The sequence below is a fragment of the Passer domesticus genome, chromosome 6, assembly GCF_036417665.1.
Source record: "Passer domesticus isolate bPasDom1 chromosome 6, bPasDom1.hap1, whole genome shotgun sequence".
Taxonomy (NCBI): Eukaryota; Metazoa; Chordata; class Aves; order Passeriformes; family Passeridae; genus Passer; species Passer domesticus.
Window position 1 is genome coordinate 73,515,097 of NC_087479.1, and position 23,645 is coordinate 73,538,741.

The following is a 23,645-nucleotide window of genomic DNA, read 5'->3' on the forward strand; positions in this document are numbered from 1 at the left end:
CCGGCCGTCCCGCCGCCGCCTGGCCTCAGCCCGGCTCTGGCCGTGCTGGCGCTGGCGCTGGTGGGCGGGCGTCAATGCCTGGGGCTGGGGCGGCATCGCCGGCTTTTGGCTCCGCCTGGCCCGAGCCCGGCCCCGGCCCCGGCCCCGACGCAGGGTCCAGTCCCGGCCCCGACCCCGACCCCGACCCCGGCCCCGGCCCCGGCCCCGGCCCCGGCTCCTCCCGGGGCCCGCGGAGGACACATGCGGTGCGGCCGCTCCCGCCACCTCCGGTGCGGCTTGCCCGGCCCGAGCTCCCCCGGCCCGAGCTCCGCCGCTGTCCCGTTGCAGGGAGCAAACGCCGGGGGATGGCCGGGCCGGGGCGGGTGAGGGGCGCTCGGGGGCCGTTGCTGGCCCCGGGCCGAGCACTGACAGCCGCGTCCCGCCCGCAGGGAAGGCGCAGCAGCGCCTGAAGGAGCGGTACCGCCTGGGCTCGCTGCTGGGCCGGGGCGGATTCGGCAGCGTCTTCGCAGCAACGCGGCTCTCGGACGGCGCCCCGGTGAGCGGCGGGGCCGGCGGCGGGCGCAGGAGGAGGGGGTGGAGGAGGAGGAGCAGGGCGGAGGAGGCGGGCGGAGGATGGGGCTGGGCAGGGTGGACAGCGAGCTGAGCCCTGTTCTGCACTTGGCTTGCAGGTAGCCATCAAAAGGGTGCCACAGAACCGCGTCCATCACTGGGGTGAGCTGGTGAGTGAGCGAGGTGCTGTGCTGGGCAGGGATGAGCCGAGGCCCGGCAGGGTGGAAGCCTCCAGGACACCTCAAAGGAGAGCGGGCGTGGGGCCAGCGCAGGGCGCAGAGCATCCCGGGCTGGCTGAGAGCTTCCTGACCCCCGGCACGGCATCAGCCCCACTGACGGCATCGTGCTCGTCCCACAGCCCGACGGCACCAGCGCACCCCTGGAGATTGTGCTGCAGGTCAAGGTGTCCAATGGCTTCTCCGGTGTGGTCCAGCTGCTGGAGTGGGTTGAGCTCCCCAACGACATCTTGATGGTGCTGGAGCGCCCAGAGCACTCTCAGGACCTGCACCGTTTCATTCGGGCACGGGGGTTCCTGTCCGAGGAGGTGGCGCGGCAGCTGTTCCGCCAGGTGCTGGAGGCCGTGCGGCACTGCACCAGCTGCAGGGTCCTCCACAGGGATATCAAGCCAGAAAACATCCTCATTGACCTGGCCACCGGGCAAGCCAAACTGATTGATTTCGGCTGTGGCACCTACCTGCAAAAGACAGCCTACATTCATTTTGCAGGTGAGCCTACACAGAGCTGTGCTCCCGGTTCTGGTATCTGATGGCCCAGCATCTCAGGGCCCAAGCTGGGTGTGGCAGCAGAGATTCTCCCTTTTGCTGACCTTCATGGCACGGAGTCTTCAGCCGAGTTGGGTTTGAGCAGGGGTGGGTGGGGAGCCATCTTCCAGCCCTGCTGGCAGCCTTTGCCCACCACTTTGCCCAGGACTGGGGCTGGGGCAGTCAGCCCAACAAAAACACCCGTGGGTGAGGGTAGCAGAGATGGGGGGGCCTGGAACCTGTGCCCCAGCCAGTTTGGTGTGCAGGTGAGAAAGGGCTTGGGCTGGTCCACTCACCTGGTTTCTTCTGGGTTCATAATGTATTTTGGGACAATGCAGGCAGGGAGGATGAAGGCATGGTTTTCCTTCAGCACTAAGTGTGTTTCTGTCATGGTTGGTCTTGCCAGGGCTTCCATTGTCCCCTTCCCACACCAGTGGCTTCTTTTCCAACCCAAAGTTTGTACACCAGTCCCAGGTGCTGGTGAGAGGGCAGTGGTCACCCCGTGTGCCACTGCTGCAGCCCCAGCACGCCCAGGGATGCTGGGGCCAGCAGCATCCCCCTGATGAACTCCATCTGTATTCCACAGGAACACCATCATACAGCCCCCCAGAATGGACCCATTTTGGCTGGTACTATGGCGAGCCAGCTACCATCTGGTCCCTGGGCATCGTGCTGCACCAGATGGTCTGCGGGGAGCACCCTTTCAGGAGGGGCCAGAACATCAGCTGGGACCATCAGCTCTCACTGCCACAACGGCTCTCTCCAGGTGGATCCTCATCTCTGAGCATGGGGGGAATGCCAGTGCTGGGAGACAGCAGCAGGCTCGGGAGCATCCCGCTCTGGCAGCTGCTGAGGAGGTGGCACATGTCCTGCTCTCCTGCTCTCCTCCAAAACAGGGAACTGATGGGAAAGTTTAGGCTCAGCTCTGAGCACATCCAGCATGGAGTGGGCATGGGAATAGTGGGGCAAAGCCAACAGAAGCCTTTTCCAACTGACTGGCCGTTTCTGGTTTCTCTGCCCAGAGTGCCAAGATCTCATCAGGTGGTGTTTATCCATGCCGGACGTGGAAAGGCCCTCATTAGAAGAGGTGTTCTGTCATCCTTGGATGCAGGATATTCATCTGCCCTAGAAGAAGGGAGAGAGCCACAGGCACACTGTGCTGCAGGGCCCTGGTACTTTTGCAGGGCTGCTTTGCTGTGCAGGCAAGGAAGGGCTTGGGCTGCTCCACTGCCCTTGTTTGCTTTGAGATCATGGTTATTTTGGGGGGCAGTGCAGGGGGAAAGGAGAAAGCGTGGGCTTCCCTCACCCATGGGTGTGTTTTTCCCGTGGGTGGACATGCAGGGGTTGGTGCTTCCTCAAGACCCTGACAGAGATAAGATTTTTACATCTGTTGTTTTTTCCCCTTTTTGTCTATTATCTATTTTCAATAATTTGTTGTTTGTTTTTCTAGAGGAAGCGTTCCAGGTGGGGTCCAGTCTGGATTGGGAAGTGCTTGGGACCAGCTGTGGCGTGGATGGGCCGTGCCCTTGGAGCAGGCTGAGGACATCGTTTGGGACCAGCTTTTCTTCCAGCCGTGGATGGCGTGAGGTGGGTGCCTGTCTGCTTGGCAGGGTGGGATCAGAGCTTTTGGGAGATGGCAGCGAGCACGGGTGCATCCTGCTCTGGGCAGCTGCTGATCAGGTGGATGTGCCATGGCTGGATGCAGGCTGGGCACATGTCCTGCCCTCCTGCCCAGCTGCCAAAAGCAGCACTGATGGGCAGCTCTGGGCACAGCTCTGAACCCGGCCAGCAGGGCCTGGGCACCACAGGCAGCTGGGACAAGGGGACAGGAGCCCTCAGCTGACGGGTGGTTTCTGCTTTCTCTCCTTGCAGCCAGGCTCTGCGGATGCTGAAGCTGCTCTGGGCTCTGGCAGGGCTCTGCTGGAGCTCAGCACCAGGCTGGAATCAGCCAAAGAAGAAATGGTGTCACCTGCAGCACAGACTTGCTTGAGCATTTTGGCAACACAGCTCAAGTTTGCAGAGTGTACACCTCCAAGGGAAAACATGACACCTCCCAAAAATTAAACTTGTTCAATACCTTCTGAAATCAAATCAATCTGGGATGACTACAAATGACATTTCTCAGCTTTCTCAAGATGTAGCTCAGCCCTTCTCTGAACAGTTCTCTCCCCCACCTGCCTTTTACTTTTCAACTGCTCCCTATTTTCCCCCAATAAGTTACCAACCTGTTGCAGTCTCCATCACTCTTGTTGCCTTCCTTGATGCCCCTGACCACAAGGAAGGCCAAGCCCCCAGGTTTAGGGACTCATGCTGTCAGTGGCTGAGGAGCAGCAATGTCTCAGAGGTCCAGTGGGATTTTAGTGTCATTCAGAGCCACTCTCCAGCCCTCAGCTCTCCTCACTGCTGAGTTCCCACTCCCTTTTCTTCATCCTTGCAGCAGGATGAGCTCTGTGAATCCCCTTGAGCCTCCCCACTCTTCCCAGCCCACGCAGCCACCTCAGTGAGGCTGAAGCTGAAGCTTCTCTGTCTCCTCTGGCACTCCAGTCCAGTTCCCTGTGTGGGGAGCCCCAGTCCCAAAGCACAGCACACAGCAGTGCAGTCCGGGCTGGAGCAGCTGCCCTGCAGCCCTGGCTTGGCTGTTTGTGGCAGCTGAATGCTCCCTGTTTCCAGCTGTCCCTGCAGGATGGCCCCAGGGCAGAGCCCAGCCGGGCTCCCACTGCACCCCTGGAGCTTGGGGCAGACAGTGCTCCCAGAGCTGAGGTTCATGGGGAGCACCCGGAGCTGTGCCTCGCACTCAGTGTTGGCAAGTGTTGTGTTCTCATCTCCTGCAGCCTGAGGGGAAAACAACCTGTGCTGCCAGGCCAGCACTGCCCCTCTGGGCAGGGACAAGGCTGAAGGGCTTTCCCATTCCAGAGGAGCTGGTACTGAGCCCTGGCAGGGCTGGAGCTGGGTCTGGCCTGCTGTCCGGGACTCGCTGCCCACCAACCACCCCCACCCACCACGCTCTGTCCTCCAGAGACAGAAGGGTCTGTGTGTGCCAGGGACTCTTGGATGTCTCTGTATCCAGGGACAGAAGGGTCTGTGTGTGCCAGGGGCTCTTGGATGTCTCTGTATCCATGGACAGAAGGGTCTGTGTGTGCCAGGGGCTCTTGGATGTCTCTGTATCCAGGGACAGAAGGGTCTGTGTGTGCCAGGGGCTCTTGGATGTCTCTGTATCCAGGGACAGAAGGGTCTGTGTGTGCCAGGGGCTCTTGGATGTCTGTGCATCCATGGACAGAAGGGTCTGTGTGTGCCAGGGGCTCTTGGATGTCTCTGTACCCAGGGACAGAAGGGTCTGTGTGTGCCAGGGGCTCTTGGATGTCTCTGTATCCAGGGACAGAAGGGTCTGTGTGTGCCAGGGGCTCTTGGATGTCTGTGCATCCATGGACAGAAAGGTCTGTGTGTGCCAGGGGCTCTTGGATGTCTCTGTACCCAGGGACAGAAGGGTCTGTGTGTGCCAGGGGCTCTTGGATGTCTCTGTACCCAGGGACAGAAGGGTCTGTGTGTGCCAGGGGCTCTTGGATGTCTGTGCATCCATGGACAGAAAGGTCTGTGTGTGCCAGGGGCTCTTGGATGTCTCTGTACCCAGGGACAGAAGGGTCTGTGTGTGCCAGGGGCTCTTGGATGTCTCTGTACCCAGGGACAGAAGGGTCTGTGTGTGCCAGGGGCTCTTGGATGTCTCTGTATCCATGGACAGAAGGGTCTGTGTGTGCCAGGGGCTCTTGGATGTCTGTGCATCCATGAACAGAAGGGTCTGTGTGTGCCAGGGGCTCTTGGATGTCTCTGTATCCAGGGACAGAAGGGTCTGTGTGTGCCAGGGGCTCTTGGATGTCTGTGCATCCATGGACAGAAGGGTCTGTGTGTGCCAGGGGCTCTTGGGTGTCTCTGTATCCAGGGGCAGAAGGCTCTGTGTGTGCCTGGGTTTCCATAATGTCTCTGTACCCATGGGTATGGGATGAACATGGACAGTGAAAGTGTCAGTCACGTTGCTTGCACACTCCTTCCTTTGTGTACAAGACACATCCATGCACACCCCCACATATTGGTATATTAATAGGAGAGGGATGGATAGAGACTTTGCACAGAGCTCCAACTTTGGCATAACTCACCCTTTAGCCAGAGACCAGGGGATTTTTTTCCCCAGCTCTGTGTGAGAAGATGTCCAAGAGCTGAAGGAGCAGCATTCAGAAGCAGTTTCAGGATTTCTAGGTAGGAAGTGGAGCTCACAACCATCCATATAACTTGCCATATTCATTGGGATGGGCTGCTGCTTCTTTAGGAATATGGCCCAATGCAGACAGGAGACTTGGAAAAATCCCAGCTCTCTGTGGGTTTGTGCAAAAGCGGGAGCAGCACAAACAGTTTGTGCCTGCCTGGGGGACACAAGGTCCAAGGAGGTTTGGTGGCAGAGGGTGACCTGGGCTGGTGGCAGGCAAAGTTCCATTCTATGACATTCTCAGAGTGGCACAGGACAAAGGTCCAAGTACCCCCAACCCCACTGATGAAGTCGGTAGAGTGCTGCACATCCTCTAGGAAAAGCTGCTGTCAGACAATCCACTGGGATTTATAACTTTCATTTGCAACACTTTAAATCCAAATATCCAACTGCAATATTTTTACACTCCAGACACAGTAATGCATAAATGCATAATAGATCTTTCAATTTCCTATTGATTCAATCACAATTTAGAATAACATAGTATTGCAAACAAAACCCTGAATGTTTTAAAAAAGGGATGCCAAGGTCAGTAAGATGAATCCATGCCATCAGAACATTTACAGAGTAAGTGATTTCTCTTCTTAAAAAGATCAGTTGCCTCTTAATCCAAAGTTACCAAGGATTTTCACTACACATTTGTTTTTTGGTTTTATCTTTCATATTTTTTCTTTTCTTTTTTGTCCAGTGTTTTTAACAGAGAACTCGTCCTACAAAAGGAATGTACAGCAAAATTAGATACATTTCTGATAAACAATGAAAATGTAGGCTCCTCCTCTGTTTACTTTTCTCTGGACACCCTGAAGAAAAAAATCTAGCAGATATGAGCAGAGGTGTGAAGTGTTTCATTTGGACTGAGCTGGAGTTCAGCACTGCTGACATCCTGATCCAGTCAAGAGCTGCAGAATTCTTTTGCACATCTTGAACCCTGTGTTTGCTGGCACAGCACCCGCAGTGCCGATGCAGCAATGCACATGAATAACTCTGTTATTCCCTCTCAGAATTCGGGCTCTGCCCCAGCACGAGGTGCTGCAGCCCTTTGCTCCTGGTTCCCATGTGGAGCAGCTCCCTTCCTGCTGGCTGAGCTGCTCAGGCAGAGCCCGGCAGCTCCTGGCCCTGCAGGGCTGAGGCTTTTCCCCATTGCTGGGCACAGACTGATGGAGCAGCACTGCTGAACACAGGGGCACACAGAGGGACCAGCAGCAGCTGCCTTTGGCCACCTGGGGCTCCAAGGCCCAAACTCTGAGCAGCCAGGGCTGGAAGAGGCTCACAGGCTCCCTGTTGGCTGTGCTGCCCCACTTGTGCCTGGCCCAGCTTTGCCTGGGGCAGAGGGAGAACAAGGGGCAGCTCCCTCCAGCCCAGCCCAGGGACCCCTCCAGCCCCAGGGCTTGGGGCACTGTCAGCACCTGCTGCTCCAGCCACCACTCCTGCTGGCCCTGACAGCAACACCCAAACTGGGGCTGATCCCGAGAGAGCAGCAGCAGGGCCTGGATCTGATCCCTGACTCTGGGCCAGGGCTGGACAAATGGCTCCACAGCAGCAGCACATGGAGCTGACTTTCAATGTCGCCTTGACTTTTTAAGATTTTCTAAGTGTTCTGATGTTTGCATTCTTGTACCAAACTTTCTCACACACTTTCTGTAAACAACTTATTGTTTTGCATTCTTTTATGGAGGAGGAGAAACTTGATGGACTGTTTGTTTGTCCTCGGAGAGGTGGCACTTTCACCCTCCAATCCACTGTCATATTTGGAAATCTATAAATGTTGGAGTAAATAAATTAACCTGCCCTTTTTCCTGCCTTGAGACCAACAGCGTCTCTGCGTCGTGTTGTCTTGTGTCCTATAGTGACATTTCAGCACAGCCCCTGCCACTCTTCCCTCCTGTGTGCAGCGGTGTCACAGCAGCCTGAGGCACCTGGGAGCCCCCAGTGCCAGCAGGGACTTGAGATGACAGCCCTGGGCTCCTGGAGATTGTGCAAGGAACAGAGCTGGGGACTCCCTGTCCATGGGGAGCTTCCAGATGGAAGAGGCTGCTGTGCCCAGGCAGCTCCAAGGCCACAGCAAGGAGGGTCTCGACCACTGGATCTGTGCCAGTCCCACAGTCCTGGGCAGCAGCCACCGAGCCCTGGGGGAAGAGAGGGCATAGCAAGAGGGACAAAGCCAAGCAAGGTCAGAGACTGGAGAGAGCCAGAGCTGGGAGCAGGAGCAGCTGCTCCATTGCACTCTTGGAGAAAGCTCTTGGCTGGTTCACAGCACTGAAAGCCATGAAGGACAGAGAGGAGGCCTCACCAAACAATGCTCCTGTTTCCACACCCTCCCCTCTCTGTGTCCCAGAAGGAATTGGATGGACTGTGTTCTTCTCTCCAAGTCGTCTCGTTCAGCATGAGCAGCTTAGCACCAGGAGCTGAAGGAGCTGAAGCCTCAGGCCACAAGAGCTGAGCAAGAGGAGACTTTCTGAGCAAATGAGTGCTGCTAACCTGGACCTAACTGAATTCAGCAGATAGAATCCTGGAATCACAGAATCCTTTCTGTTGGAAAAGACCTCTGAGCTCATCCAGTTCAGCTGGTCACCCAGCAGTGCCAAGCCCAGCACTAAACCACATCCCTGAAGTGCCAACGCCTGAACAGCAGGCCCTGAGCCAAAGGTGGCCTCTGGATGAACCTTTCAACCAAAGGTTATCTTTGTATCTGCTCACTGATGAAATATGCATGGTCATTAGCACTGTGATAGATGTAGCCACTCCTTAGTGACACATGTATTGATCTTTTTGTATTTGCAAGCCAGACAGGGCCATGAAATCTGACATCTGGCCTTGTTTGGGGCTGAAGGATCAAAGTCACCTCCCTTGGTTCCTCCTTGAGCCCTGGCCAGGCTTTGGGAGGAACCCAAGAGCAGGATGAAACCAGATGTTCCCACACCAGAAGTGCTGTCAGTTTGTTCATTCAGCACTGTCAGAGCTGGGCCCTCTCACAGGCTTGGAGCCTCACCTGTGGCTGGAGGCACCTGCAGGAATTCCCAGTGTCCAGGAGTGGCTCTGCAGCCCTTGGCTGGGACAGCTTCCCCCGCTGCTGTGTGGATCTGGGGGATGCTGAAGTCTGAGGGTAACAGGTGCTGGATCTTTCTTAATCACTTCTGCAATCTTTGGTGGTGATGGCTGGGTGCATTGCTGAGCTGCTCCTTTTGTGATCCTTTGCTGCTTTGAGCTGCAGTAAATGACACTGATTCCTTCAGTTGCAGTCTGTGTCTTTGATGCTGACCCTGCCCACTGGTAAAACAAAACTGGCACAGTCGGGCCAGACGACAAGAAAATGTCATTTTTAAATGTAAATATGAGGAATCAGTGCCATCAGAAATTCCCAGATGGGAAGCCCTTCCCTGGAGTTGGCTGGCTCTGGAGTGGGCTGAGGTCAGAGCAGATGTGAGCAGTGGGGCAGCTGGTTAAAAGAAGCCGAACCCCTGGATGTCTTAAAATGCATCCAAAAATTGCATATGGAAAAAGGAAAAAAACTTGTGTTTTTGGAAGACAAGGGTGAATTTTGTTAAAGACACATTGGAAACAGCACTAACCGAAGGTAAAACTGTTGTTGGAACACTCCCACATGGAGTGACAGAAGAAGGTTTCAATCTTGAGCTCAGGTTTGTTTGTGCAAGTGATATAATAATAATAATTATATATAACACAATAATCTTTATTTATATCTGTATAATTAAAAATTGATAATGTGAAATAAGGCTGACAATAATTTGTCAGCTTTGGCTGCTCACTGTAAACACTAAATACCCTAGAGAAAAGGACTGGCCAAGACCCAAATGTCAGTGGTAAACTTTGTGAATTGTGTACAATGAATAAAGGAGGAAGGGATGAAATTGGCATTTTTTTATAGGATTTGTTTATACTGTGATGCGGAATGCTTTGTCTGTTACTGTAAAAAATACAGTGATTAAGACTGCTGGGTTTTTCATATCCCAGACCATCCACAAGCTGCAGCATTGGTTGAATGGGTGAAGGTTTGTTAAAAGAGCAGTTGACAAAATGAGGAGATGGGAACCTGTCCCCATGGAGACCCCATCTCCCAGATGTGCTCCATGCCCTTAACAATGGCCCACTGGGAAAATGGAAACCCCCTGGCTGTGCACGGCTGCCCCCAATTTACATTAACAAGCTAAATTGATTATTAGAAGAAGTAAAAAATGATGCTGTGAAAATATCCAATAGTACATCCTGTGAGCTCCAACAAACACAAATGGGGCTCTGCAGAACCACATGGCCTTGGATTATCTGCTTGCTGGCCAGGGAGGAACCTGGGCTATTGTAGGACAGGAATGTTGCAGGGATGTTTATCAGTGCTGGGTTTGAGGTCCAGCAATCAGGAATCTCCTTGATAGAAAGATCAGGAGAAGAGTGGCAGAAAGAAGAAAATTCTTCCTGGTGGGACTGGCTCCCAAATTGGAGGCTGCTGTGAAATGCATTCATGGCAGTCACTGTGATCATTGCGGTGTGAGCACTTGGTGTGTTATGGTTCCATGTTAGAGTTGTTGTGACACCTTGTGCTGGAAATGGAGTACTGAGATTTGTCTAAAAAGAGACACAGTCTCAAGAAAAAGTGGGCTGTAATAAAGAACATAGAGAATAACAACTAATTAGGGCTGTTTTAGTCAGACCCTGCCTGACTGAAGCCTCAACAACAGGCCCTGAGCCAAAGGTGACCTTTAGATAAACCTTCCAACCAAATGTTATATTTGTATCTGCTCATTAATGAATCATTATTAGCAATATGATTTCTGTATGTGTTCATTGGTGAAACATGGATTTACCTTTCTGTGTTTGGAAACTGGACAAGGCCCCATCTGGCTTTGTTTGGGGCTGTGGGATCAGTCACCTCCCTTGGTTCCTCCTTGAGCCGTGGCCAGGCTTTGGAAGAAGCCAAACAGGACAATTAAACCAGTTATTCCCACGCTAGCACTGATGTCAGCTTGTTTATTTAACAGTGCAAAAGCTGTGGCCTCTCACAGTGAGGTTGGAGCCTCACTGGCTGCAAAGGTGGAGGCACCTGCAGGAATTCCCAGTGTCCAGGAGTGGCTTTCCAGTCTGTGGCTGTGAAAGGGTTAAAAGCACTGTGCCCAGGCATACTTGGGCAAGAATAAGAGACATTGCACTCAGTATGGATGCTTGCAAAAATTCAGCCACAAGCTAAAGACACAGGATGAAACTTGGCAAGAAATAGGGAACAAAACTGGCAGGAATGAAGGGCAGAGCTTGCTAAAACCAGTGAGGAAATTGCTGAAACAGCCAACAAGAGACTGCACATGCCTAGAGGAGAAAGGTGAAAAGGGCACCGTGATGATGTCCAGCCTTCATCAGGAGACCCCCGAGGAAGACGTGGAGCCTTCCTCAGTGCCACCACCAGTGTGCACTGCACCTGTGCCTCGTGTATGCTAATGATTGTAATGAGTGCTGAGAAATCGTTTATATAACCTCACCTTTTCTGAGGAGAAATATGAATATGCATAGAGTATAACCATATATTGTAATCTGCTGTGTGCCTGTGTGCGCTGTTAGGAGGAGATATCCCTGCACACCCAGCAGGCTGAATAAAGCAAATCCCCTCCTTGGGCTTTGTTTGGGAAGTGTCTCTTGGCCCGATTTGGGGCCATTCACATCCATGGGGTTCTGTCAAGTCACAGTGGAACCTTGGTGCCCTGTTGTTGCACAGCCTCACAATGCTCTCCTGCTGCCATGAGGTCCCTCCCTCGGTGACACACTGCAGCCCTGGTTCCATGAGGGGCTCTTGGGTGCAGGCCTTTTTCACATCTGAGCCTTGCTTCCATGGGTTCCATGGACTGACAGGGGCCCTCTTCATTCCATGGGGCCCAGCTAGATCACAGCAGAGCCTGGCTTTCATCAGGTTCTGATACCTGTTCTGCCAGCTGACGGGCTGATTTAAAGAACACAGAAATCAATGGGAAGAATGGTCTTATTTTACTGTGAGTGTTAAGGCAACACAAAAGTTAAATTATGCATTCAATAAAACTACCTGCTTGGCTTTAGCAACAAGCAAAAAGAAGCAAGGTAATGCACTTAATCATTATTATAGGAGAGAAAGGATAGGGATTGAGAAAGACACATCACCAATTGCCTAAATACTTTACCATCATCCAGAGTCTGCAGTTGCTGAAAGGTCCCATTTCACAGCAAGGACCTGGAGAACTCTTCCAAGAGATTGGGAAAATCCCATGTGGTGCATCCACCCATAGGTGAGTTCTCCAAATTTGCTCCAAATGCAGGTCCAGCTTTTATAGGCCCAAATCAGCAAGCCAAAGTCACTTGATTATATTTTTAGCACATAAACTCCTGGGTCTCATGGCACTTTTCCTGGCCAGGAGGGGCCAGGGATTGGCCAGAGCACAGTCCTCAGCTTGGAGGGTTTCCTCTAAAATATCCTATAAGCCTCTATTCATGTCAGTTGGGGAAATTTCTTAGAATGATGCATTTCTTGCAGGTAACTACACAAGATTATGTGGAAGTCTCCACAGCAGCTGGTTTGGTTTTAAACAGCAGCAGAATCATATGGGTCATCTATTTTTAGCTCAATAAAACTGATGGTGTTAGTTACAAAATGCCCAAGGTTTGTCCTGTAAGTCAGCTCTGGCTGAGGCTGCCACTCAGGCCTGAGCACATCAGAAGCTGAAGTGACCACGACTGGGAATGGCAAAAACACCCCACTGGGACTGGCCCAGAGGCCCCAGGACTCCTTGGCATGGATCACCTCAGGAGACAGCATTTCAGGGAGCCCAAAGGACTTTTGGAAGAGATGCTGTGGAGACAGAAGAATTCCACAGCTGAATCCCTTACCTGGGCTCCCAGAGGACCCTTCTGCTGTGGGGCTGCTGAGGGTGGAGGAACAGCAGGTACCCATGGCCACCCCAAAACAGGGCCCGGTTGGCAACACGGCACCGAGCGGGACTGCGGGACCCCATCCCTGGGATGAGTCAGGAGCTGCAGAGCTGGGAGTGCTCAGCCAGACCCGCTGACCCTTCAGGAGCCCCACACGGCCAGAGCGTGAGCCCAGCGGGGAGTGGCCACTGACAGGGACTGTGGGGCCTGAACCAAGTCCCAGCCCCACTGAGAGCAGCTGTGCTGGACATGCTGGAACTCCAGGAGCAGCTGGAGTCCGAGGCAGCCAGGTGGTGCCATCATGGACATTCCTTTCTTCCCCCTCAGAAAGGACACTGGGATCTGGGGAAGTGTCAAGGAAAGAAGTAGGGATGGTGGAAGCTGTGGAACAGCACTAACAGGAGAATCCCAAACTCTTCTGAGAAAGGAGGGCAGAAATCCCTGGTGTCCAGCATCCTGCCAGAGAAACCCATTCCCAGAACTGCCAACATGAAACCATGCTCCAATTCTCTGGATTGTGCCGCTCCTGACCCACTAACACCTGCCCACCAGAGTGAAGCTCTGAGGTGGGATTGATGGAGGAAACCTGAGCCCTGAGCCATGCCAGGGTCAGTGCCAGGAGCATCCCCTGGCACTGTTTAACAGCAGCTCTGCAGGACCTGGGGATGCAAACAGGAGGAACCTGAGCACCTCCCACCAGCAGATACCTCAGAGCTTACACAGCAACACAGCCGTGGCTCTCCCAAACTGGATTTAGGAATGGCACACCTACTGCAGCCATGGGATCCAGATCTGCCCAGATCCCTTTGGGACTCCTGCTTTTGGTGTCTCTGCCTCCTCTCCCTGCCCGAAGGAGGCTCCTCTCTGCCCTCTCCCTGCCCTGACAAGACAGCCACACAAATAAAGATGTGGGATTGCCGGTGATGAGGGGTTGTAGAAGCAGCTTCTCCGGGTCTGGCCTCTTTCCAAAACCCATACAGTCTCCTGCAAGAAGGAACCTCCTTGTTCACCCTCCCCAAGCGTGTCAAGCTCAGGAAGGGATTCCTGACACCCTGTCCAGCTGGGAGAGCTCCTGTGTCTCCATATCAGGGGATAAAACTAAACAAAGGAACCCTGGGGGGACTGAGATTGTGACATGGGGACATCTGCATTTATTTCCCAGTGGCAAATAAAGATTTGGTATGGTGCCAGAGCTTGTTTTGATCTACATCTACCTTTGATAAATGTCCCTCGTCCTGACAGCGACTCCTCTGCAGCTGCTCCGGGAGATCTCCTGGGCCAAGTACAGTAAGAGGAGATGTCAGTGGTGCTGAGGTGCCAAGGGGGCCATTTCAATGCTCTGCTGAATTCCAAGGATAATGTGTTTCCCCAAGGAGGAACATTCCTTTCTGGTAGTCACTGCCCATGAGGGACATTATTCAGTTGCTCCGTTGGGTGAGTTCCAGCTACAGGGAGAGGGAGGAGGAGATGATCCCACCCATGGCTGCTGCTGGGTCCAGACATCTGGGGAGATAAAGCTGAGCCAGAGCTTCAGCCTCTCTCCCAAAATCACAGAATCACAGAATTACTTGGCTTGGAAGAGACGCTAAAGTTCATCTCATTGCACCCCCTGCCATGGGCAGGGACAGCTTCCATTATCCCAGGCTGCTCCAAGCCCTGTCCAACCTGGCCTTGGACACTGCCAGGGATCCAGGGGCAGCCACAGCTGCTTTGGGCAAGCTCTGATCTCTGTCCAGGTGGGCAGAGACAGGACCCGAGGGAACGGCTGGAGCTGGGCCAGGGCAGGGCTCAGCTGGAGATCAGGAAAAGCTTCTTCCCCCAGAGGTGGCTTGGGCACTGCCCAGGCTCCCCAGGGAATGGGCACAGCCCTGAGGCTGCCGGAGCTCCAGAGGCCTTCGGACACCACTCCCAGGGCTGCTCAGGCTGCGATTGTTGGGGGGTCTGTGCAGGGCTGGGGGCTGGACTTGGTGATCCCAATGGGCCCCTGCCAGCTCAGCCCCGTCTGCAATTCTCACCCTTTGGCTCAGCCTTTGTGTCCCCTCGAGGCACTGGCAGAGCTGTTGGGGACAGGGCAGGAGCAGGGCAGCCCCAGCGTTCCCCTGTGTGTGACACCCCAGCAGTGACAGCCCCAGCGTTCCCCTGTGTGTGACACCCCAGCAGTGACAGCCCCAGCGTTCCCCTGTCTGTGACACCCCAGCAGTGACAGCCCCAGCGTTCCCCTGTGTGTGACACCCCAGCGGTGACAGCCCCAGCGTTCCCCTGTCTGTGACACCCCAGCGGTGACAGCCCCAGCGTTCCCCTGTCTGTGACACCCCAGCAGTGACAGCCCCAGCGTTCCCCTGTGTGTGACACCCCAGCGGTGACAGCCCCAGCGTTCCCCTGTCTGTGACACCCCAGCAGTGACAGCTCCAGCGTTCCCTCCCTGCAGATGCTCCAAGGGAAGCGTCCAGAGCCGCGTCCAGTCCATGGAACTGAGCGGCCACTGCGCAGCCCGGCTTGGGCTGATGTGGATTCCTCTGCACACAGCTCGGGGAAGGTCCCCCTGGCCACCGGCACAGTGCCACAGACAAGTGTCAGACACAGTTACAGAGCTCTGCCCAGAGCTAAAAGGGAGAGTTCATGAAAAGAAAAGAAAAGAAGAAAAGAAAAGAAAAGAAAAGAAAAGAAAAGAAAAGAAAAGAAAAGAAAAGAAAAGAAAAGAAAAGAAAAGAAAAGAAAAGAAAAGAAAAGAAAAGAAAAGAAAAGAAAAGAAAAGAAAAGAAAAGAAAAGAAAAGAAAAGAAAAGAAAAACCCCAACAAAAATAAAACAATAAAAAACCAAACAAAACTGTACCAAAACAAAAAATGCCACCACCACCCAAACAAAACAAAAAAACAAACAACCACAAAACAATGAAAACACCAATAAAAACAAACAAACCAAAACACAACAAAAAACCAAACCAAACAAAAGAAAAACCAAAAGAAGAGAAGGAGACCTCCCCCCTAGCAGAGCTGTTCCATCGTTCACTTGTCACACCTGCACTCACACAAGACCTGGGGCTTCAAAAAACTAGGATTCATTGGGCACATTTGCAGGTAAAGCAGGTTTAAGACAGACTCTCAGCAGAACTGTTCTCAGCTGAGCCAAAAAGGCCCCTTTGGCAGCTGCAGGGCCATTGCAAATGCAGAGCCTCAGTCCACAGGGCAGAAAAGGGCTCTGAGCTCCCCTCCCCTGACACCAAACCCTGTTCCCAGGCTGCTTCACACATAGGATTCTTCTGCAGGACTGCGCAAAGCTGAGAGTGGGCTCTGGCTTCTCCATGGTGCGTGTCCTAAAGCTGCCTGGGAGAAGAAATTTCAGGTCAGCTCGGCTGGCACAATCCCTCCTGGCGCAGGGCACAGCGCCGGGAAGGGCTTTGGGTGCCGAGGCTTTGCTGCAGCCAAGGAAAGCTCCTGGCTCAGGGTCACCTTTGCTGCTCAGCCAGAGCCCCGAGTGCCCCAGCAGCAGCAGCAGAGAATGGCAGCATTGCCAGGGGCCGGCACAGGAGGGGAGATTTCCCCCTGGAGAGAGGCTCCTGTTGCAGTTTTTGCACTCAGGCAGCTGCAGATGGCTCAGCTTTGGCTGCACAGCAGCTGGAAATGCAAGTCCAGGAGCTCTGTGCATGGCCAGCCCCAGCAGGTGACAGCAAGGACAGGGCCCTGGCACAGTGACATTTGCAGGGAGCGCCTTCAGCAAGCGCTGGGGGCTGGGACTGTGTGCAGAAAACGCCCTGGGGGTCTCTGCAGCCAGGCCAAAGGAACAAAGTTTCAGTTGTGGCCTGGCCAGGGAGCACCAAAATCCATTGTTTTCCATTGCCGGGTGCTGTAGGAGCCCCAGAGGAGAGCCCCGGGGGCCAAGGAATGGAGAGCGGGGACTGTGCAGGAGCCGGAGCAGCGAGAGAGGCCGGGCTGAAGGTGCGGGGCGGGCACGGGCTGGGAGGGGGCCCAGCCCGGGGGTCCCGCAGAGCCTCCCTGCTCCAGAGCCGCAGCTGCGGCAGCGGGGCAGCTGCCGGGATCGCTGTGCCAGGGACGGGCCGCAGCTGGGGCTTCCGAGGCGCTGGGCTGGAGCAGCTTTTTGTCCCCATGCACCGGGGGCATCGCCGGGGGGTTCGGGTCCCTGGGAAGGCGCAGCAGGACAGGGCGGCAGTGGTTGGTTTGTGGATTTGTTGCTAGGATGTTTTGTTAGCGGTCTCAGGTGGGCTGTGGGAGCCGGGAGCGGCCGGGCGGGCCCGGAGCCGCCCCTCGGGCCGGGAGCCCCGGGCAGAGCTCTGTGCTCGGGGGCCGGGCCGGGCAAAGGCTGAGGGAGAGCGGGGGAAGCGCTGGCACAGAGGCCCCGGGCTCGCCGTGCCCCCCTGGCCACGCAGCCGGGCTCGGGGCCGCCTCGCTCAGAGCCAGCCCCGGCTGCGGGGGTCCCGGGGCTCCCTGGGCAGGGGGCGGCGGGGGCTGCCCGAGCTCTGTGCCCGGCGCTGGGCGCGGCTGCCTAGGCAGCGGAGGATGCAGGGTCCCCCCGTGCTGGGGCTGGCTCTGCCCGGCCCAGGGGTTGCACTGTCAGCCCAGAGCCACCTGGGGATCGCCCGGGACCGGCAGGGCTGGCAGGGAAACCGGCACTGGGGGGAGCAGAAACGGGCAATGCGAGAGCTGGGGGTGCTCCAGAAGCCTGGACATGTTGGCAGCACGGACAGGGTGGACCCTTGGATACCCCAGGACTCTGAAACAGGGACCCCAGACAATGCTGACCCCTGGGATGCCTATGATGCCAAAGTGGTGAGCCCAGAGAAGGGGAACCTGCGGGATTGCCAGGAGCCCCAGCAGCCCAGAGAGGGGAACACCAATACAAACCTGACCCGCAGCAACCCAGACAGGGGGGCCTCCAGGAGCCCAAAGTGGAGAGACCAGAGAGGGGAAACTGAGGGTTGGGTATTTTTGCTGCATCTTGGTAATTTGTGCATTTTGAGGGACTGAATCTTGGTGTTTTGGGGGTTTACATGGGCACCAAATTCCCAGTGACTTCTAGAGTGTGAAGGTGCAGGGGCCCAACACTGGAACTGTAATACCTCAGGGCAAAGGTGACCAGGGTCAGAGAGAGACACCCCTCTGAGGACAATGGTCTCACCATCAGCATTTGCAGGCTCATGTTAATGCAGCAGCCTTCATTGGTATCACCCAGTCCAGCTGCCCTTTTTTCCTTATATGTACTCCCCCTAGGATGTTCTCCCCTCTCTTGTCACCCATTGGTCCCGGTTTACTGCAATGCTCTGCCCCTGTTACCTCATTGGTTCCCCAGTTGGCTGCCCCTCCTCTGCACCACCTGTGCTCAGTTCCCATTGGCCCTTGGCCCTCAGACCCGCCCCTTTCCCCCCTTATCAAACCCTGTGTCCTCAGCCCCATTTTGTCTCTGTGCCTGGACCCTCTACATTGCAATAAACTGTGTTTGGAGCTGTGCACACAGACCCATCTCTGGTCTTGTCCATCAGCAGGTTAAGCAAGCGTGCCCTGGGCTCTGGGAGTGCAGGTTGCTCACAGGGGCTCGTTGTGGATGTGCTGCAGCACTAGAGATGGACTTGGGCAGGAGGAACCCCCTAATCCAATGTGCTCACACATTGTATTTTTCCCCAAACAGGATTTCTCATTCCCAAACCTTGGCTGGATGGAGGAGGAGGCTGTGAGGAAGAGGAAGAAGCCCTGGAACATGCAGGCAGGTGAGGAGGAAGTCAGTGCCCCTTTCCCTTTCTCATCTGCTCCATCTCCCAGCCCAGCATGGCCCCTGGCTGCAGGACAACCCCACTTCTGACATAGTCTTGCCAGGAATGGACTGGGGGGGATCTCCTGCCCCTCCCTCTGGAATGGAGGCAAATTCCATCCTCTCCTTGTCCTTCCTGCCCCAGAAAAGGAGCTGAGAATGGAGAGCAGGGAGGAAAAATCCCCACAGAAGAACCCCATGGAAGAGGCTGTTCTGAGCAGCTCGACGGCACAGGAATCCAACAGAGAGGAAAAGCCCCAGAGATCCCACAGGACCAGGGGCTCCAAACCCAGCCCAGGTTGCTCTGAGGTGGACAGACCCACCCTGTGCCAGGAAGGTGGACAGAGCTTCAGGCAGAGCTGGTGGCCCATGAGCAGCTTCATGATGGGGAGAAGTCCTACAGGTGTTTGGAGTGTGGGAAGAGCTTCAGGAAGAGCAGCACCCTGATCCGCCACCAGAGGATCCACACTGGGGAATGGGCCTACGAGTGTGGGGAGTGTGGGAAGGGCTTCAGGTGCGGCTCTGAGCTCGTCATCCACCAACGCATCCACACTGGGGAGAGACCCTGTGAATGTCCCCAGTGTTGGAAGAGGTTTCACACCAGTTCCAATCTCCTCCTTTGCGAGCGGATTCACACCGAGGAGAGCCCCTTCCGCTGCCCCGACTGCGGGAAGGGCTTCAAGTACAACTCCCACCTCATCACCCACCGGTGCATCCACAGTGGGGAGAGGCCCTACGAGTGTCGCCAGTGTGGGAAGAGCTTCACCCAGAGCTGTAACCTGAACAGACACGTATGGAAGCACCGGTAAGGCAAGCCCTGCAAATGTCCCTGCAGGGAGAGCTTCGTGCCTGGCTCCAGCTTCATACCCAATTGGAGGACCCACGTTGGGAAGAGACCTGTGATCCATGTTCACTGTAATCCATGCTGGGAAGACACCTGTCCCTTCTCCTGCCCCTGGCAATGACATGATGTGGGATTGAAGAACATGAGGATCTGGCTGGGGCCATGTCATTATATTCACTCCCTCCTCAAGTCATTGCCAGAGGCAGGAAAGGGTCTCTCTCTCCCTGAGGAGAAGGGTGTCCTTCCCAGGCAGGAGGAAATAAGTGGCCAGGATGACCCAGTGAGTTGTGTTTTGGTTTTCCCTGTAAATAGTTTTTCTTTTCCCTTCGGTTACCAGTATTGTTTCTGTTCTTGTTTGTTCTTTATCTTGTTGCTGTTCCCAGTAAATTGTTCTTATCCCAGCCCAGGATCTTTGCCTTTTGTGGTTTCCATGGGAGGTGGGAGGGCAGCGAGCAGCAGCGCGGTTTTAGCGGGAGCAGGAAATTGGGGAATCCCATTCCTGAACCCCAGACTGTGGAAAGCGAGCATCCCAACTGGTCCCAGCCCTGGTGGCCATGGCAACAGCCTTGGGAGCGGGTCCCTGGCTGGGGCTGTGGGAAACTCTTCCCTCTGGTGCCCAGGGACAGGACTGGAGGGAACGGCTGCAGCTGAGTTGGGGCAGGCTCAGGTTGGATCTCAGGAAAAGGTTTTTGCCCAGAGGCTGCTGGGGCAGTGCCCAGGCTCCCCAGGGAAGGCTCCCAGCTCCAGGGCTCTCTGAGCTCCAGCAGCGTTTGGCCAGCGCTGCCAGGTCCAGGCTGGCATTGTTGGGGTGTCCTGTGCAGGGCCAGCAGTTGGATTCCAGGATCCTGATGGGTCCCTCCCAGCTCAGCCAATTCTGTGGATCTGGGATCCCATGACCCTGGGGATGGGGGGCTGCCAATGGTTGCCATGGCAACAGGCTCTGGCTGCAGGCCTGAGCTGGTGTTCATGGCAACCACCCCTGGCATGGGGTCTGCATGGAGCTGCCAAGGGACTGAGCATGGCAACAGGGGGCTGGGGATGGTTGCCATGGAAACTGACCATAGCAACAGGGGGCTGGTGATGGTTGCCATGGAAACTGACCATGGCAACAGGGGGCTGGGGATGGTTTCCCGCCAAGGATCAGATTTGTCACAGGCCTTCAGAGATGTTCCATGGGGACATTTCAGGAGTCTTCAGGCTGTTCGAGAGCTGGAATGTCACTGGCAGAGACAGGGGCTCCATGGACACCTCCCAGGGGTTTCTGGAGATGGTAAAGAGCCCTGTGGTCAGAGGCAGTCACAGTCATTCCACGGTGACATCCCAGGGCACCTTGGGCTGCAAAGGCACCGATCTGTCACAGGCACTCACGGGAGCTCCACGGTGACATCCCAGGAGTCCCCAGGCAGCCAAAGATCCAGAATACTCCAGATAGTCACATGGTTTCCTGTCATGGGCAGAGTGGGAGCTTCAGGCAAAAGCTTTAGTTCTTTTTTTGAGAAACTCCTGCTGCGTCATGAGGTGGAGAAATGACACCCAACAGCCACCATGGATCCTCAAACCCCTGCAGGGGCCCTAGACTTCTAAAATTCCTTCTAAGAGCAGAGGCTGGGAGCAGCTGGATCCAATCCCAGCCCCACACTGTGCCAGAAGTTGTAAAAGATTGGACAGGTGAAATTGAGCTTCAATGCAATTTGTCCCACGGGATTAACGATGGAATACCAGATAAATTTACATAAATACAGCTCTGATTAGTTGTGATCATGATTAGACAGAATGGCTTATTTACACCACAGAGTAATTTTTTTTAAAAAGAGTTATTTATTCCACAGTATGGAAGCTATAACAATTATTAGAATATTCTGCTCTAGGAAGCAATTTTGATGTCAACAGGGCCTGGCCGGAGCTGTTGGAGCCCATTGCAGGCAGAGCCTCCTGCTCCAGCAGGAGCTGCCTTTCCTGTGCCATCAGCAGGGCAGGTCCCACTGCAGGAAAAGCCCCAGGCCAGCCCCAGCACAGGGAAGGGCTCGGGCACAAGGGCAGAGTGCCGTGCTGGGAGCTGTGCCAGGCAGAGCCTGAGGCACCAAAGGCACCTTGGCAGCAGCAGCTGCTTGCAGGGCATGGCCAGAAGCCTCCCTTGGCAGTCCGGTCTGGTTGCCAGCACTGCAGAGCTGCTGCCTCAGGGCTCATTTCTGCCTGGGCTCTGAAAAGCCACTTCTGCTCCAGGAGCCTTCCTGGGAAGCCATTGGCCCCAGCACCTTGGGGACAAGATATTCATGACAAAACTCCTCATGCCAGCAGAGACACGGCAGGGGCAGAGGAAAGGGGAGAGCCAGGCCCAGGGGACAGGGCTGCCATGGTGATGGCTGTGAGGTCACTGCCCCTGCAGCAGCCTGGCTGCCCTCAGCAGACCTTCTGGCCAGAAGCGTTGTGAGGGCACCCAGCACATCAGAGAACCCACAGAACAGGAATTCTGTTCTTGGGGATGAGAGGGTTTCACTGGGTCAGGTTGCATAAAGCTCCTGCTCTTGGACAACTTCTGGAGTGAGGCATCCTCTTCTCTGGAAGACCAGTTGAAGTTTTGTGCCACTCACATAATTTCCTCCTTCCATAATTGTAAAATATTTTCTTCATTCCAAAAAATGTAGTTCTGCCCTCCTTCAGTCTAATGGTATTGACCCTTGTTCTGTCACTGTAAGATTTAGGAGAAAATAACTTTGACCACTTTTTTTCGATTTTCACAGACCTTGGTGAGAACCCAAACATCTCCCAAGATGGCATTTGGACGGCTCATCACATAACCAGTGGGGAGAGGCTGATGACTCTAAGCTCAGTGGTATGGAGACTGAGAACAGAACAGGAGTAGCCTGAGAGGGATTGAAGGGTGGTTTCAGAGAGGCTGGTGCTCTTCTTCATTGTATAAAACAGCCAGAGAAAGAAATAATGGCACCAAAGGTGAGGAGCACCCCTCCCCCGGGAGGCAGGGACTCTACCCAGACAGAGACCATCGGGTGAGGGGTGTGACTTAAAGAAGATTCCACTCCTCCATACTGTGGGGCGTGCCCCTGCAAGCCCGGGAAAAGACACTCCACCCCATCTGGTCATATAAGGAATGGTGCCAAAATGTTCTTCCTCTTCTTTACCCTCATTGGTTTTTAAATTCTACTGCAAAGCCCCCACCTCAGATTTTTCCATTGGTTGTCCTCCTTGATCCACCCCTTTGCTGTCCCCTGCTACTTCTGCTATTGGACCCCGAGGCTAAAACTCCACCACTAAACTCATGACCCTTCCCCCTCATTTCTTGTCTTGGGCCTTGGCAAAATTAAGGGTCCTGGGTTTTGCTAAACAAGATATATTCTGTTGCCTTCCTTTTCCTGTTGGTCATCGGTGGTTGCCTGAGGTCTGAGACTCCAGGGCCTCAGGGAGTTTTTATTCCATTTCTTTTGGCAGAACGCAACACAAGGGCAGATGGGGGGGCCCAGACTGGACACCAGGAGAACGGAATTTCCCTGCCAGGGCAGGGCTGTGGTGCAACACGTCCCCCAGAAGGAGTCTGGGTCAGCCCAAGGCTTTGTGTGGGCAGGCAGCGGCAGGCAGGAGGCAGAGCTGTCAGCAAAGGAAGGGGCCAGCCAGGTGGGGCAGCGGGGGATGACGACAGCCTGCAGGGACAGAGGCGCAGGGCAGGGACACCGTAGGACAGCCTGGGCTGCACAGGGCACAGGGATGTGCAGCAGCTGCAAGGCCCTGACAGAGCCAACCTGGGCAGCGCTTTGGCCATGGCTGCTGGCCCTGGGCCTGAGCCAGGAGCAGGGGACAAGTGACCCTTGCAGGCCTGGGGCCTCCTTGCCTCCTTGTCCCTGCTCAGCAGCCTGGCAGGGGCTGCCCCATGGTGCTGCCCTTGGCATTGCACATCCCCACATGCCAGTGCCCATCCCGGGAAGAGCCCTGAGCAAGGAGGGAGGGACAGGATCTGCCTGGCCAGGGGCTGGGGCTGAGGCCTTGGCCCTTTGCATTCCTGAAACACATCCAGGTTTGCTCAGCACCAGAGACACCTTTGCCTTGCTTGTCCCCAGCTGTCATCACTGCCTCCAGTGTTCTGCTCTGACTGGAACCTGGGGACAATTTCAAGTAAGTTGTGTCCCACAGTGGGACTCATTTAAAGTTAAAGGAAGTTTGGACTTTGATTTTGAGTGCTGAGAAGCTTTTTGAGCACACTGCGAGGGACTGAGTCTGATGAAACGAGCACCAAATCTCCGAGAGGGTCATTAAAGTCCTGGTGGTGTGTCTGTGCTGCTGAGCTGGGCCGGGCTCCTGGCCCAGAGGCAGCTCCTGGCAAGGGCAGCGCTGCAGAGAGACAGCTCTGGCCAGGAGCAGCTCCTGTGCACAGCCCAGCAGGGCTGGGGCACTGCCAGGGCAGCTCAGGGACACGAGCAGGGCACAGCCAGAGCTGACAGGGGCTCAGCACTGGCAGGGGCTGGGGGATGTCCCAGAGGGGGCTGTGTCACAGCAGCACCTCTGTGGCTGTGTCATAGAGGCAGGAGGAGCAGCTGTGATGTCAGCAAGGGGCTGTGTGACAGCACA

General features: G+C 55.1%; 1 protein-coding gene across 1 annotated transcript; it reads left to right on the plus strand.

Moving 5' to 3' along the window:
* The first annotated feature begins 240 nt into the window (after positions 1-240).
* On the plus strand, positions 241-3,859 carry LOC135302370 (serine/threonine-protein kinase pim-1-like). The gene is made up of 7 exons (XM_064422740.1): positions 241-245; positions 328-535; positions 669-719; positions 908-1,274; positions 1,897-2,076; positions 2,333-2,897; positions 3,183-3,859. Exons 1-6 carry the CDS (start codon positions 241-243, stop codon positions 2,437-2,439), a joined length of 918 nt encoding a protein of 305 aa, XP_064278810.1. The 3' UTR covers positions 2,440-2,897; positions 3,183-3,859.
* Positions 3,860-23,645: the final 19,786 nt, after the last annotated feature.